Source organism: Schistocerca cancellata, chromosome 3, assembly GCF_023864275.1.
Source record: "Schistocerca cancellata isolate TAMUIC-IGC-003103 chromosome 3, iqSchCanc2.1, whole genome shotgun sequence".
Taxonomy (NCBI): Eukaryota; Metazoa; Arthropoda; class Insecta; order Orthoptera; family Acrididae; genus Schistocerca; species Schistocerca cancellata.
In genome coordinates, this window is record NC_064628.1 from 71679326 (window position 1) to 71694977 (window position 15652).

A 15652-nucleotide genomic window follows, 5' to 3' on the forward strand; every position below is an offset into this window, starting at 1 on the left:
GAAATCGCGTAACCGTCGGCCAAAATCGGAAAAATTCATTTGATGTGAAGATTGGCTATACTGTTTCGATCTCATTTATATATGTCCTCTTGCGTTCAGTATTCCCAATAAATGATGCCATACAGCAGCATTGCCTCGTTGAAACCTAAATATGAATTTTGCTGCATGTTATTCGTGTATGCTTCAGGCATTGGCAATCCCCTAAAAAAATATTTTCCAATTTTAAAATTTTATGTGACAGAAAATTATTACTTGACATGCTATTCGGTTACAACCATCATAATCGTATATTAATTTCGAAAATATCGGTAGAAGGTCTGTATGCATTGTGACTTATCGACTTGTATATGGGGACTGGTTTATCTATAGTGGAAGTACTATACAACTTTGCCCGAGTCGTTTAACTTCTTTGTGAAAGTAAATCGATAAAGTTTGTGTTTTTAGAACCTGCACCTTATCCTTCGACAGGTGTCGTTAATAGTAAATTGTATTGAGCGATAATCGGTAGCTGATTTACTGGCGCTTGACGAAAAAAAAATTTTTTTTAAATAAAGGTAGCAGTACTGGCGTGCGGTAAAGTTTATACACAATATCAAGTCTAGCAGCTGTCCCAGCAAAATGGCTGACAAGAGTGCAACTGTTGACAACTTACATGTGAAAAATGGCAACTTTATTTGCGGTGTTGTCGAAGGTAAATAAACAAACTGAAATTACATTAGATTGGAAGGCGCTCTGCTATTATTCATTATTTGAATCCTTATTTTTTGGTAATTTATCTCCCATTGGAGTTTATTGCAATGTAGGATTTTAATGATTGCTAGGTTGTTGATGTTTGTATCATATAAACTTGCTTATGTAGCTTGTTTTGTAGAATGTACAACATTTTCATGTGTACTACCGAACAATCTGAATTGTTTACGATTTAATGGTTTCGGACTACTACTTGTATGGCCGCAGTTACAGGAGATTTCCGCTACTGGATCCTTGTCTTTCTTAAAGTGATACTTTCTCTGTATTTTTACATGTTAAACAAAACTAAAGTGATTACGAACTGGATACTGAAAGGAATTAAAACTTTAAGAATGGTGTGACAAGTTCTTATTATAGGTACTTATTGACCACACCACAGCCCCACAAAACAATGCATTTCTTGTAAGTAATGTATGATGTATGATCATAATATGCACCAAAATTCTCGTTGAAAATGTACGCAGCATTTAGTACTTAAAAAAAATTCCACGTAGTTGTGGCAGGTTACAGTGAACGTGTGTTACATCTAGTGAAAATGGTGACATCTGGCTATGCTACAGATTAGCCTGTCACTACAACAAAGATATCAAGGGGGAGGAACACAATCACACTCTAGTATCTAATTTAAATGCTGAATACCATTAGACTATTGAAGGAAATTATTAAAATTATCTAGCTCACAAACGCAAATATACAAAGGTTTATTCTCGTAAAAGAATGGGAAACAGAATTAAATACATCAAATATTTGTGTAGATAACACAATCGTACAAGCAAGTACAAAAATTTTACCAAACTGAGAAATGACTGACAAGTGACATCAGTAGCGCAAAGTGAAAATATTTATGTCATACTTCCTGTGAAGTATTACGTTCAGCACCATCCTTCCTATTAGAAGGTCTTACTGTTACAAAGATGCCTTATATGGACTACCATGGTGAGTGGAGCTGTATTGGTTGACAGGGGTTGGCCCTCCTTTCATCTCACAGTGCAGGCAGCTGGTATCTGTGTAACTAAAAGGCATGTTAAAACACAGGGCAAATGCCCTATCAGCTGAGCTATCCATGCACGACTCCTGTCCTACCCTCAGCTCTACTACCACCATTACCTCTCTGCTATTATGCAAACTTTGTAGATGTTATCCTGCTTATCTTCTGGGATGAGCATTTCTGTAAGAAAGGGCTCAAGTCACATTTCAGCACACCAGGAAATTTCAAATCAATGCATGCTGTGCTACAGGGTGAAAATTTATTCTGCTAACACTTGTTTAGACTACGCCTTAGTAGCCATTTCTTTCTGTATCCTTTCACCCAGGAGTGGTAGCCCTACAAGGGTGAAGTCTGGAAGGTAGAGGAAAGTTACTGGTCTAAATAAAACTGTGAGGGTAGGTTTATGAGTTGTGCGTAAACAGCTCGGTGAGTAGAGCAATTGCCTGTGAAAGCAAAGGTCCTGTGTTCAGGTCTTACTCCATATACAGTTTTAATCTGCCAGGGAGCTTCAGATAAGTGCACACTCTGTTGCAAAGTGAAAATTTATTTAATACATATCAATGTTTTGTATTTCCACAACATTGTTAGCAATTCCTTTGTTGGACCATAAATGGAATAATTCTTCATTTTAAAGTAACATAAACACAACATAGTATTCACCTATGACTACTTCAGTGATACCACACACAGTATTTTGTACTGATGTGAAAATTGGGTTGAAAGTTGACAATTTTGAGTTGACGGAAGTTGAAAATGTGAATACAAAGTATTGGTCATGGTGTGTGATGGCATACTGGTAGGTAGCCCAACATGGACGTAGATTTGAAGACGACAATCTGAGAAGAAATGCCCTCTTTCACTTTTTCCCCAAGTAGTTAAAATTCTCATTCTCAAAACAATGGATTATAGAGGTTATATTTCATTTACATTGTATAGAATTGCGTCTTCAGGCCTGTCTTACCTATGTGCTGTATGTTTCTTACAAATTTTGTGATTATGTGGTGGTGGTGGTGGTGGTGGTGGTGGTGGTCTTCAGTCCAAATACTGGTTTGATGCAGCTCTCCATGCTACTCTACCCTGTGCAAGCCTCTTCATCTCCGAGTAACTACTACAACCTTCATCCCTCAGAATCTGCTTACTATATTCATCTCTTGGTCTACTGCTACTATTTTTACTCCGCATGCTTCCCTCCAGTACTAAATTGGTGATCCCTTGATGCCTCAGAATGTGTCCTACCAACTGATCCCTTCTTTTACTCAGGTTTAACCCAAATTTCTCTTCTCTCCACTATTCAGTACCCCCTCATTAGTTACGTGATGTATCCATCTAATCTTCAGCATACTTCTGTAGCACCACATTCAAAAGCTTCTATTCTATTCTGTTCTTGTCTTAACTGTTAATTGTCCCTTTTTCACTTCCGTACATGGCTACACGCCTTACAAATGCTTTTAGAAAGGACTTCCTGACACATAAATCTGTGCTCGAGTTAACAAATTTCTCTTCTTGAGAACTGCTTTTCATGCCATTGCTGGTCTACACTTCATATCCTCCCTACTTCAACCACCCTCGGTTATTTTGCTTCCCATATAGCAAAACTCATTTACTACTTTAAGTGTCTCATTTCCTAATCTAATTCTCTCAGCATACCTGATTTTATTAGACTACTTTCTATTATCCTTGTTTTGCTTTTCAAGATACTGCATTGTATATCTTCCTTTCAAGATACTGTCCATTCTGTTCAAGATAGTGCCATGGTGACATATACTGGGTGAAGCTCTTTCAGTGGTTACATCATTTTATGTATTCAGCTAGCTTTCCTTTTTTCCAACTGCTAATCTGTATTTCATATATTTATATGGTGGATATTATGATTTCAAATAACATAGGTATGCATTGTCTGTAACATTTACATCCGTCTCTGCAAACCAATGTGAAGTACCCCCATTGTATCAATTCTTGGGACCTTTTACTGTTCCATTCCTGTATGGAGTGGGGGAAGAATGACTGTTTCAATTCCTCTTTGCATGCTGTAATTAGTCTAAACTTATCCTAATACATCTTACATGAGCAGTACATAGGGGGTTGTATATTCCTATATTTGACACTTAAAGCAGGTCCTTCAAACTTAGTAAGGAGGTTCTCTCTGGATATTTGCAACTGAAGCCAGTTCAGTTGCTTCAGCATCTCTATGAAAGTATCTCGTGGGTCAGACAAGCCTTGACCATTTGTGGTGTGCTTTTCTGTACATGTCAATATCCCTTGTTAGTCCTATTTGGTACGAGCCCCTCTCACTTGAGCAATATTTTAGAATGAGTCACACAAATGTTTTGTTGCCAATTGCCTTCATAGAGTGGTTGTATTTCCCTAGTATTCTATGAATGAAGTGACGTCTATCACCTGATTCACCTACAACTGAACCTACATGATCATTGCATTTCACATCCCTATGAATTAATACCCCCTGATATTTATAGGAGTTATCAATTGCAGTTGTGATTCATTGATATTATAGTCATAGGATACTACGTCTCTTCTTTTCTTATGTAAAATTGTCCACATTTTTGAACATTCAAAAGAGTCTTCCAGTCTTTGCACCACTTTGAAATCTTACCAAGATTGAGCAGAGTATTTGTTCAACTTTTATCAGGGAGTACCTTTTGATAAGTAACTGTGTCATCTGCAGGAAATCTGAGGTTACTGTTAATATTGTCTGAAAGGTTATTAGTATACAACATGGACAGCAAGGGTCACAACACACTTCTCAGGATGCACACTTAAAGCTACTTTTAAATTGCTGATGACTCTCCTTTCAAGATAACATGCTGTGTCCTCCCTACCGAGAAATCCTAAATTGAGTTGTAAATTTTGCTTGATACCATATTTGATTGTACCCTTCGTGATGTGCATAGGTGTGGTACTGAGTCAACAACCTATTGGAAGTTAAGAAATACAGGTACTGCATCTACGTAGCTGCTTTGATTCATGGTTTTAACAATGTCTAGAGAAAAGTGTGATTTGGGTGTCACATGATCAATATTTTTATAATCCATGCTGGATGGCATAGCAGATGTCATTCTGCTTTAGATACCTCATTACATTTGAGCTCAGAATTTTTTTTAACATTCTACAACAAATGGAAAGCAAGGATATTAAACATTAGTTTTGTGAATCACTTCTACCGCCAGTCTTTTGACCCTTATAACCTATGTTTATAGGGTTTTCATCAGGCCTTAGAACTTTTTTCAGTTTTAACTATTTCAGTTGTTTTTCAACACCACTGCTAATGTGTGTATCTGTCATTTGTAGCTCGGCAAGAATTAAAGTAGGACAATACCCCTGGATTTTCATTTGTACAGGAACATTTTAAAATCGAATTAAGCACTTCTGTTGTTGGTTTTGCTGCCCTATGTTTCAGCCCATCTTGCCCATGAGTGTTCAGTCACTATTAACAGCCTTTACGTATGACAAGAACTTGTCTGGTTTTTGTGAGAGATTCTTCGATAATATTCTGTTACAGTAGTTGTTGAAGGCCTTTCACATTGCAATGTTGACAATAAAATATTTTCCATTCATCATCTATTGTTGTATAGCCCTATGCTTTATTTTACACCTGTTATACAGTAGCATCAGTTTCTTTAGAAGTGTTTTCGTGGTGACTGCCCACCATAAAAAGTCTCTCCAATTATGGATGTTGTCATTAAATCCAATGTATTCTCATCATGAGGGCTTGTGAACAATGTGTTGTAGATAGTTCTTGGAAAAGGCATTCAGTAACTTTTTGCTGTTCGTCTTATTATTCCCACTGCTTCCATCTGTAATTTTCCTAGTTGATAGTTGGATGATTACATCTCTCCAAGGATAACAGTGTGACTGGGAACTTGTGTGCTAGTGAGCTTAGGTTTTCTTTAAAATTTTCAGTTACATGTGGAGGTGAGTCTGGAGATTAATAGAAGGATTTGATTGTAAGTTTTTGCTCACCTTTGATAGTGAATCTTACATAAACAATATTGCATGCAGTTTCAATTTCTATGTTGGTGGATATGAATTTCTTGTCCGCTGCAACAAATACACCACCTCCATTTTCCATTACGAAGTGAGGTGGCGCAATGGTTAGCACACTGGACTGGCATTCAGGAGGAGGATGGTTCAACCCCGTGTCCAGCCATCCCGATATAGGTTTTCTGTGATTTCCCTAAATCATTTCACGCAAATGCCAGGATAGCTCCATTGAAAGGGCATGGCCGACATTCTTTGCTAATCTGATGAGACTGAAGATCTCGCTGTTTGGTCTCGTCCCCCAAATAAACCCAACTCCAATTTCTATTACCCTATCCTTTCAATATACACTTAGACTTTCCCCAAAGTTCACACTACTATCAATTTTGAGTTTTAACCAGCTTTCTGTACCTAATATTTTGAAAAGCTAATGCATTTTAGGAGTGCCTTGACCTCTGGCACTTTTTTGTGAATACTTCAGAAGTTAATCACTAAGATTTCAATACCCTCAGCTGTAGGGGACATTTCTTTGGATCTTACACTAACACTTTCAGTTCCCCTACAGCTTTCATTATATGGACTGGATGGAGAGCCACCTAATCTAACAGGTACCTGGATAGCAGACTCTGATGTGTAGTGCACACAAGACCCATTTAGTGAGTCCTTGGAGTTCTCAAAGCTATGGCACAAATCTAGGAAGCCACAGCTTAGCTTGTCGCAGAACCTTCAGAGTCTCTGATTCAGTCCTACTCAGCTGAGAATCAGGCAGTCACAATCAACTCTGGGGGCAATGCCGCAAATTGTGAGCTTCCTTGAAACTTCCTGAAAGAGGCTGGTCATCTCAGCATTCTCTATCAGTTGCTGGAATTATCCATGTAAGACCTTGAAACCTAGATGACAGGCATTGTTTGTTCCAATGTGCACCACAATCTGCAGTTGAAAGCCTCCTGTTCCCTAAGTGGCTGCAAGATTAGCCTCTTCAGCTTGCTGAATGAGACCACCAGGCATACATGCTGAGTGCACCTGATGTTCTTTCCCACCCCACTGCCATTTCTCTAAGGTGTACCATTATTTGCTGTTCGTTTGAATTGCCTGCAATTGCTAGACCTTGCCTTTGGTATTTATACAACATGTTTCCCAACAGATGAAGTTAGTCTCATTGGCTCAGTTTTGGTTTCATTTGAATACATCACTTCAAATGTGTCTGTTATGGAGACCAGTATGACACCCTGAGGTCTCACTGGTCACTGTATCCCATTTACACGCCAAGTGGACAAGTAACAGTAGGTCCCATTCTTCCTGTAGATGAGATAAGACCTACAGGACATGATAGTACTTGAGATACCTTTGGTATCACCAGTGCATGGCTCTCAAGAACTCTACTTCTACACCTATTTGCAACAGCTTCCAATCGTTTGACAGTGATTAGGGTGATTTTCAGTATCTTGCAAACGCAACTAACTCATCCCAGGTTCAAGAACAGCATTCACAATGGGGCTGCATAGGGACTGATGCAATACTTTGAAGAACAGTAAACAAATAACTCTAAAATTAGCTCGCTGATTCTCTTTTATGACTCTGTTAAGCTGAAACACATTAATAATACCTATTCAGAACTGAAGCAGTTAATAAATGATATTTCTATTAAGGCAACAAAAAAACCTGGGATAAAAGTTAGTGGTTCCCTGAAACTTTTCTGATGTTATAGTTGCTAACAAACCTCAAAATACTAGTTATTTATGATAAATGCTGACAAAATAGACTCCTGTCGAAAGGGAAATCTAAATGAAACAGGATATGGTAGTACAGTGCGTGCTGCAGTAACTGTAAGTCACTAACACCAATTTACTAGTAAACGTGTTACACTCATAACTTCTGAATATATATATATATATATATATATATATATATATATATATATATATATATATATATATAATAGAGGGAAACATTCCACGTGGGAAAAATATATTTAAAAAGAAAGATGATGAGACTTACCAAACAAAAGCGCTGGCAGGTCGATAGACACACAAACAAACACAAACATACACACAAAATCTAGCTTTCGCAACCAACGGTTGCCTCGTCAGGAAAGAGGGAAGGAGAAGGAAAGACAAAAGGATATGGGTTTTAAGGGAGAGGGTAAGGAGTCATTCCAATCCCGGGAGCGGAAAGACTTACCTTAAGGGGAAAAAAGGACAGGTATACACTCGCACACACACACATATCCATCCATACATACAAGACACAAGCAGACATGTCTGCTTGTGTCTTGTATGTATGGATGGATATGTGTGTGTGTGCGAGTGTATACCTGTCCTTTTTTCCCCTTAAGGTAAGTCTTTCCGCTCCCGGGATTGGAATGACTCCTTACCCTCTCCCTTAAAACCCATATCCTTTTGTCTTTCCTTCTCCTTCCCTCTTTCCTGACGAGGCAACCGTTGGTTGCGAAAGCTAGATTTTGTGTGTATGTTTGTGTTTGTTTGTGTGTCTATCGACCTGCCAGCGCTTTTGTTTGGTAAGTCTCATCATCTTTCTTTATATATATATATATATATATATATATATATATATTTCACAGTGATAGATGCTGATGTTCAGAGATGTTTAGCAAACTCAAGTGGCAGACTCTGCAAGAGAGTCGCTCTGCATCGCGGTGTAGCTTGCTGTCCAGGTTTCGAGAGGGTGCGTTTCTGGATGAGGTATCGAATATATTGCTTCCCCCTACTTATACCTCCCGAGGAGATCACAAATGTAAAATTAGAGAGATTCGAGTGCGCACGGAGGCTTTCAGACAGTCGTTCTGCCCACGAACCATACGCGACTGGAACAGACAAGGGAGGTAATGACAGTGGCACGTAAAGTGCCCTCCGCCACACACTGTTGGGTGACTTGCGGAGTATAAATGTAGATGTAGATCTGTGAAGAAGAACACTATTGCTAAAATTGTATGTTGGTTATTGCTGATGTTATAGCACAGTATTCAGTGGACTAAAATGCATATCATACTGGTCATTCCATGTCAACTCAACTAGGCTTCCCTGCCCAACCAACATGGATTTTATGAATTGATGTTCAACATTAGCACGTGACCTCGATGTCACTGGTAAAGTTCAAGGTTCGTGGGAGCAGGACTGGCCTAGATATTATATAGTCATTTGACTCCATGGGTAATGTTGCACAGAGCGAGCATTAATTTCTGGTGACTTTGAGCTATTATATCAGAGGTGCCGGTATGTGGAGTACCAGTGCATACTGTCACAAATCAACTGCAGTTTTCCAATGTAAAATATCATTCATGTAATGTTTTCCAAATTTTCGTAAAGGTTTTCGTTAAAATTACAAAAATAGCAGGCAATTGAAATTTTGTACTCCACATCCATCTGCTACCGAGCTATTGCATATGAAGTTCCATGTTCTTTGGGCATCTACTCTTCGAGAGTTAAGAATCCAAAGTTCACATTTTTTTTCATGCTGTGATTTTTGTGCTCAGTTGTGATTCATATTATCTAACCATGTCTCCACAATATCTTTTCTTCCAGGAGTGCTAGTTCTGCAAGGTTCGCAGGAGAGCTTCTGTGAAGTTTGGAAGTTAGGAGATGAGGTACTGGCGGAATTAAAGCTGTGAGGACGGGGCGTGAGTTGTGCTTGGGTAGCTCAGTTGGTAGAGCACTTGCCCGCGAAAGGCAAAGGTCTCGAGTTCGAGTCACGGTCCGGCACACAGTTTTAATCTGCCAGGAAATTTCATATCAGCACACACTCCGCTGTAGAGTGAAAATTTCATTCTATTATCTAGCATTGTTCACCCTCATTGGATAGTCAAATACACATTTTTTTGTGATTTGAGTTCATGGTCTTTCTAATGAGCCCAGTTTGGAAGGTTTTATATAACATGGGTTTTTGCAAAATGGGGTGGAAAAATTGAATTTTTGACATTTTTATAAAGTCTTTGACTTTGCACTTAATGTATTCAGTTTGAAAAGTGTTACATAAATGAAACTTTATACTTAATAACCTTGTGTTGTTAGATTATGACATAAGAAGTTTCATGTTCTCTGTACCTTTCGCCCCTTAGATATAGGAAGCCAAACGATTAAATTTTATTGGATGATTTTGCCTAAAATTTTCTGGCTGAATATTACTTGTAAAGTTCTCGCCCCTTAGATATAGGAAGCCAAACAATTAAATTTTATTGGATGATTTTGCCTAAAATTTTCTGGCTGAATATTACTTGTAAAGTTCTTTTACATTAGGATTCTTAAGAGAATGCATAAAATTGTAAAAGATGGTCAAATTTTATTTCTTTGAACAAAATATTGCCCCAAGTATAACAACTCAGTCACCAGAAACTCATGCTCACTTTGTGCAAAGTTCCACATGGAGTGAAACAAATGACTTCGGCCAGTACTGCCTTTGTCAGTGTTCCTTGGGATTGTGCAAATGTTCATGTAAAATTTCTTTGAAATCCATGGTGCCCAGACAGGAAAATGTTCAGAAATTTGGTATTTTGACATTAGACAGTACACATTAATCTACTTGGATTTAATATTCATTACACAGATCTTAATTGCTCCTCATTGCTGTGGAGAAGCTTAAAAGAACAACAAAAAACTGAATGCCTTATAAGTTAAGATAGTTTCCTGTCATTGCATTTAAGATAAGCAGAAGTCAAATATTTTTGAACTCAGATTATGTGTAAGTTACTATATGAGTATGAGCTGGGCGTCAGTAAGTTCTTTAGGCGTATCTTATGTTAAACATTTTATTTAGGAATCAAGGATATGACTCATCGAAAGAAAGAAGTGTTGCATTGTTGATAGGTACACAAACGAAAAATACGGAGCTTGACTAGCTTTCTGATTTCAACCAGAACTCTCTATACATTGTTAAACATTCTATGATTGATGAGAAGTTATTTACAAAGTATATTCTTGCATGGAGGATACCTTTTTCTGAGCCAGTGTTAGTGCCACAAAACCAAAGTTGCTTGTCTTTATCTCTTGTTAGTCGTTAAGATTTTTCTTCGTATATTGTGTTTTTAGTAGCTTCATGGCACAGTGATAAAAGTCCCAGATTACAAATCCAGCCAGAGTCCCCAGTCAGGCCTAGCATTTTTATTGTCACTTACAACTTTCATCACTTCTGGCAAAACTAAGTAATGTGGGAAATGTCGTATTGCATGGTTTTGAATTGCATATTAAACTGAGGGCCCCCTACAACTTTCTGGTTAAGGCAGTTCAAAGCTCGGAGGAAGACAAGGGCACATGTCACCTACAATAGAACCATGCCAAGTAAGGCACTGAGGCACTTGAACCAACCTTCAGGTTGATGACAGCATTACCTTACTGCTTCTTTAAGCCCAGGCAATAATTTGCATTTATGGAACATGCCAAGTTGCAATGTGGTTTGGGGTACACAGTAAGCACATTACTCTATAACAGGCAGGTTAAGTCATCTCAGAGTTAGAGGAAGTCTAAGGCAAACCAATTCCATTAGAACCATGCCTAGCGTAAAACATTGTGGCAGTGAAATCAACCTTCATGTGGATAACAGCTTTAATTTGAAGTGCCTTTATGTATTTATATTCACCGTTCTCATATTTAGCATTCATTTTGTGAATTTGAGCTGTTGGTTGGGAAAAAGCAAATTTATTTACAGTAATTTTCATTGTGGATTAAATATATTGAGAAGCAGCAGAACACTATATGTAAACTGGATGTACCTACCTTTGAGATTCCAAACAACATGTTTTGATGAAGTAGGAGCCACACTTTAAAAAATGACATGGTAAATTGAACTCTGGGAAATGACCATACAAAAATTGATTTTGTTGTTGTTTTTCGAGGTATTATGATAAGTCTGTTGCTACCAGTGTCATGGAATACAGGCTACATCAAGAACATTTTTGCACACACGTTCACTCTGTAAACTCATAGTTATGAGTTATGTAGGTAGTACTCATCTAGATTATTACATTCACACGATAACATTTAATACCATAGCACTATTCAAAAAAAAAAAAAAAATTATGTATTAGATCACTGTAGTCCTAAGTAATTGATCTATGTCTTATTATTGGATGATCCCATACTCTGGAAATTGCCAAAATATCATACAGAAGTGAGAGAATACGTTATTGACATCAAGGGACACTTTTGCTGACAAAGTTAAATCAAATTGCAACTTGTGTTGTTGAATTGTGTGCAGTGTCATTGGCACTTGAAATTTTTGTATCTTTATGGACAAATAAGTTCATCCAGCAACATGATATGATTTATTTGGAACATAATATAGAATGAAATAGCAAAAAGAAACCAAGGAAGTGATGGAATTTCTATAAAGGTAAATAATCGGCCAATGAAAAGTGCTCGAAATTTCAGATACTTATGGTAACTGTTGCTCGTCAGAAGCATGTAGTTCAGGTTTCAACAAAAAAATATATTTGAGGATTCCATCATAAGCAAAACATAATTTCATTGTGTTCATTATTTCCCATACATGTAGTGTTGTTGTTTCATCATTCTCAGAGAGTTTATCTATAGTCTATTGCAGAATAAGTCACAATGGACAAATATGATGGCGGGAAGTTCTGTTAGAGTGTAAATAATTTAGGACAAACGGCAGCAACTCACCGAATAGTAGAGATGCTGAGTCGTTAGCAGGCTCATTGACTTGGCAGAAAGCTGTGGTAATTTAGGGCAAATCCTCTGTCGACCTAGAGGACGCGCGCGCGCGCTCGCGCACACACACACACACACACACACACACACACACACAGTGGCAGCTTGCGAATACCAGTTACAGTGCTTATAAACTGCAGTGCAGATGATTTAATATTGTACAACTTGTCGTGTAGGAAAAAAGTGCAAAAAAAATTGTGATGACTACTTTACAAAATGTGCAGTGTAGAAATCTTTAACCTTGAGCAGTGCCCGTAACGAGCAGTGCAAAAAAAATTGTGATGACTACCTTACAAAATGTGCAGTGTAGAAATCTTTAACCTTGAGCAGTGCCCGTAACGAGCAGTTGATGTGAAAGTCTGCAGCTGTAGTTATGGCAACCAATATTAATGAGTACCAGCTAGAGCATTCACAAACAGTAGATGTAATATTCTGAGACTTGTTGCCTAAACAAGAAGCAACAGCATATTATGGAACCTAAAGGTGGCTGCCACACATTATGCTTAGTGATAGCCTCTGCTGTGAATGAATATACTTCAAGTCTTCACTGGTTGAGTATGTCATTATGTAACTGGATTCATAGTTTACTAACTAAGGTAACTTAATCTTTCATGTGAATAACATGTTGACAGTACTGTGTGATCAGACTGCAGTTTCACCTTTTCAGCCTGGCTCTAGAGAAGAGTATCTTATATGTTACAGTTGAGGGGAGTGGAAAAAAAAATGTTTCTATACGTTTCTGTTTGTGGCTTTTGCCAGTAACAAGGGAAAACAATGCAACTCTTCCTTCTCCACCACTGAAGTGTTTTACTGCATTTAAATTGATCCATTACCACCAATGCACAATGGTTAAAGGTAATTTATGTGTTTATTTGTTTTCAAATGAAGTAGAAAGACTTCTCTTCCAAAATAAATGAAATCTGTGCACTACCATGTTGTCATACTATTAATTTTATCTTTCTGGGTGGTACCTAATGGGTATTATTATTCGTTTTTCAAATAATGTCTGCAAGAGAACAGACAGAAAATAATTCTGTAAGTGCATTCTGCTTGTACCTCCTTCACAATGTTACATTAGAGAGGGATAAAATTTACCGTAATTCATTCCACATTAGGAATCAACAAATAAACTTTTTTTACAATTATTCATTTTTGTGGGCTATACCCACTAAATACTTTGTCCTTTGCTTCACAGAGTAGTCTTTTCAACTTACATGTTTACCTGATGTACATTGAGCTAACATGCTGCCATTTGTCAGTCCCTGATAACATTCTGTCCTTTTTCTGCTTCCACTAGAAACTACCATTTTTCCAACATGAGGTGCCACAAGTGTTTCCCTTTCAGTATTGCTAGTCCAGTGGGAATCACAGTGTTCATCTTCAGTGTGGGAATCCAGATGTCATTCAGTTTTATGCCCTCCTCCATCCTATATGCTATGCCACGTCACATCACTGCATGGAAATGAAATTATGCTGCAGTCAGTAGGGAGCCAGGTGTGAATTGGACATTCAAAGATGCTATGATCCCCTCTGAAAATATCCACTGCAGATGGGAATGAAACATTGGATTTTAAGGAGAAATCTGTTCAACCATGGTGTAATAACCCAGAAATTTTATTAACTGTAACATTTCCAGCCATTAAAGTTTACATTTTACAACTCCTGATGATACCCTTGTCTCTGATAATCGCTCGCCATCAAGGAAAGCATACTGGATTCTATTACGTAAGAAGTTTTCGAGCCACTCACATACATGGGGACTTATTCCATATGCTCGTACTTTCGTTAACAGTCGGCAGTGTGGCACTGTGTCAAATGCTTTACAGAAATCTAGGAATATGGAATCTGCCTGTTGCCCTTCATCCATGGTTCTAACCCTCCCACACCACAGGAAATGTTTTAAACTTCATTAAGCAATTAGACGGGATAGTAATAAGACTTAGTAGATCTAACTGTGTGTGGATATGGCTGTGTGTGTGTGTGGAGATTTCAGTACACAGATTTTATCTTGAATTCTGATCAAGGCACCTAGAGTTATAGATTTCCAGTGTTGATTTAATATCCACAAAAACATTCCCAACAAGAACGGAAAGTTGTAATTCTACAGTACCTGATAATTTATTTATAAATCCATCTGTCTTTACTGAAATTGACATGAGTTCATAATAAATGGCTTATCTGACCACGGTGGTCAGATGACAGTAAAGTGGTTTATCATGAAGAAAAAGTGGCATAAATGGGCCGTATCTTCTGATTGCATTGACTTAGAAGCTTAAATTTTTTAAAAACCATCAAGGTACTGTATATATTAGAATTTGACATAAATTTCAATTTGGTACATGTAACTGTTCCTGAGACAAAGGAGTCGTAGCAGACGGACAACAAAGTAATCTTTTAAGGGCATTTTTTTACTGATTGAATTACAGAACCCTAAAAAGGTAAAGGAAAATTTCAAAGAATTGTAAATGCCAACTCGCTCACACTGTTCAAAGAATTTGTGGTATGAAAAACGGGAGGAAGCTGAGCTAGGAGATACAGTAGACACGAATTTTAATTATTCTCTTAAAAAAGAAAAAAAACTTACAGTATTATGAAATCAGTTTACCTTTACAATAGCTTAGAACCAAGAAAAAGGGTGGCCAACATTGGGGATCAAAATATCATGTATCTGGAAGAGAGAACTTCACTTAAGGCATGGAACTAGCTCCAATCAAGATTGAAAATGCCCAGCAAGCGGTATTAAAAATTATTCAGTGTGTAATCAAAAAGATAAAGACCATATATTATGCCAAAAACAGATGGGAAGTTTGCTGCCACACAACCTCGTGAGGCTGAAGGAGGAGTGCTTGAATAAAGAAGCAGCAGCATGAGACTTTTCAGTATTTCCCGGCGGATCTGTTGCAAATACTCTTCTCGGGTTTGCTGTCGGATCGTACTGTGAAGATCCTACATGTTACAAGGCGTGACGGATGATAGGCATGCGGCAAGTCGCAATTTATAATGCCCGGAGCAGGCAATACGCGTACGTGGGAAGACGCTGGCCGTTGGAGAAAAACTGCGCACATATGACCCACTGTCGGGGTGCATAGAACGGCCTTTCGCGCATGCGCCGTGGTCAGCGACAATGCTGCCAAACGCTCCCATGTATGCTTATAAGCTGAATTAAATTTCAGCAGTTGGCTGCAAAATTAAAAGAAAAGATAGTTCTGTAAGCTCGAAAATTCTCGAACATTCATCG

The 15652-nt window shown here is 38.0% G+C and overlaps 2 protein-coding genes across 3 annotated transcripts in view; one reads left to right on the forward strand and one right to left on the reverse strand.

Annotated features, from left to right (window-relative positions):
• The window catches only part of LOC126177003 (methenyltetrahydrofolate synthase domain-containing protein), a 122613-nt gene extending 122595 nt beyond the window's left edge, over positions 1 to 18 (reverse strand). Inside the window, exon 1 of the mRNA XM_049924218.1 lies at positions 1 to 18. This exon is cut by the window's left edge and continues 307 nt beyond it. The gene's annotated coding sequence lies outside the window, so the exon portion shown is untranslated.
• A 392-nt stretch (positions 19 to 410) lies between these two features.
• Positions 411 to 15652, forward strand: part of LOC126177004 (protein O-GlcNAcase) — a 173178-nt gene continuing 157936 nt past the window's right edge. For both annotated transcript variants that reach the window (XM_049924219.1, XM_049924220.1), the window contains exon 1: positions 411 to 691. In XM_049924219.1, the coding sequence (XP_049780176.1) occupies positions 619 to 691 (73 nt within the window). In that variant the 5' untranslated portion in view covers positions 411 to 618. The remainder of the gene's footprint in view (positions 692 to 15652) is intronic.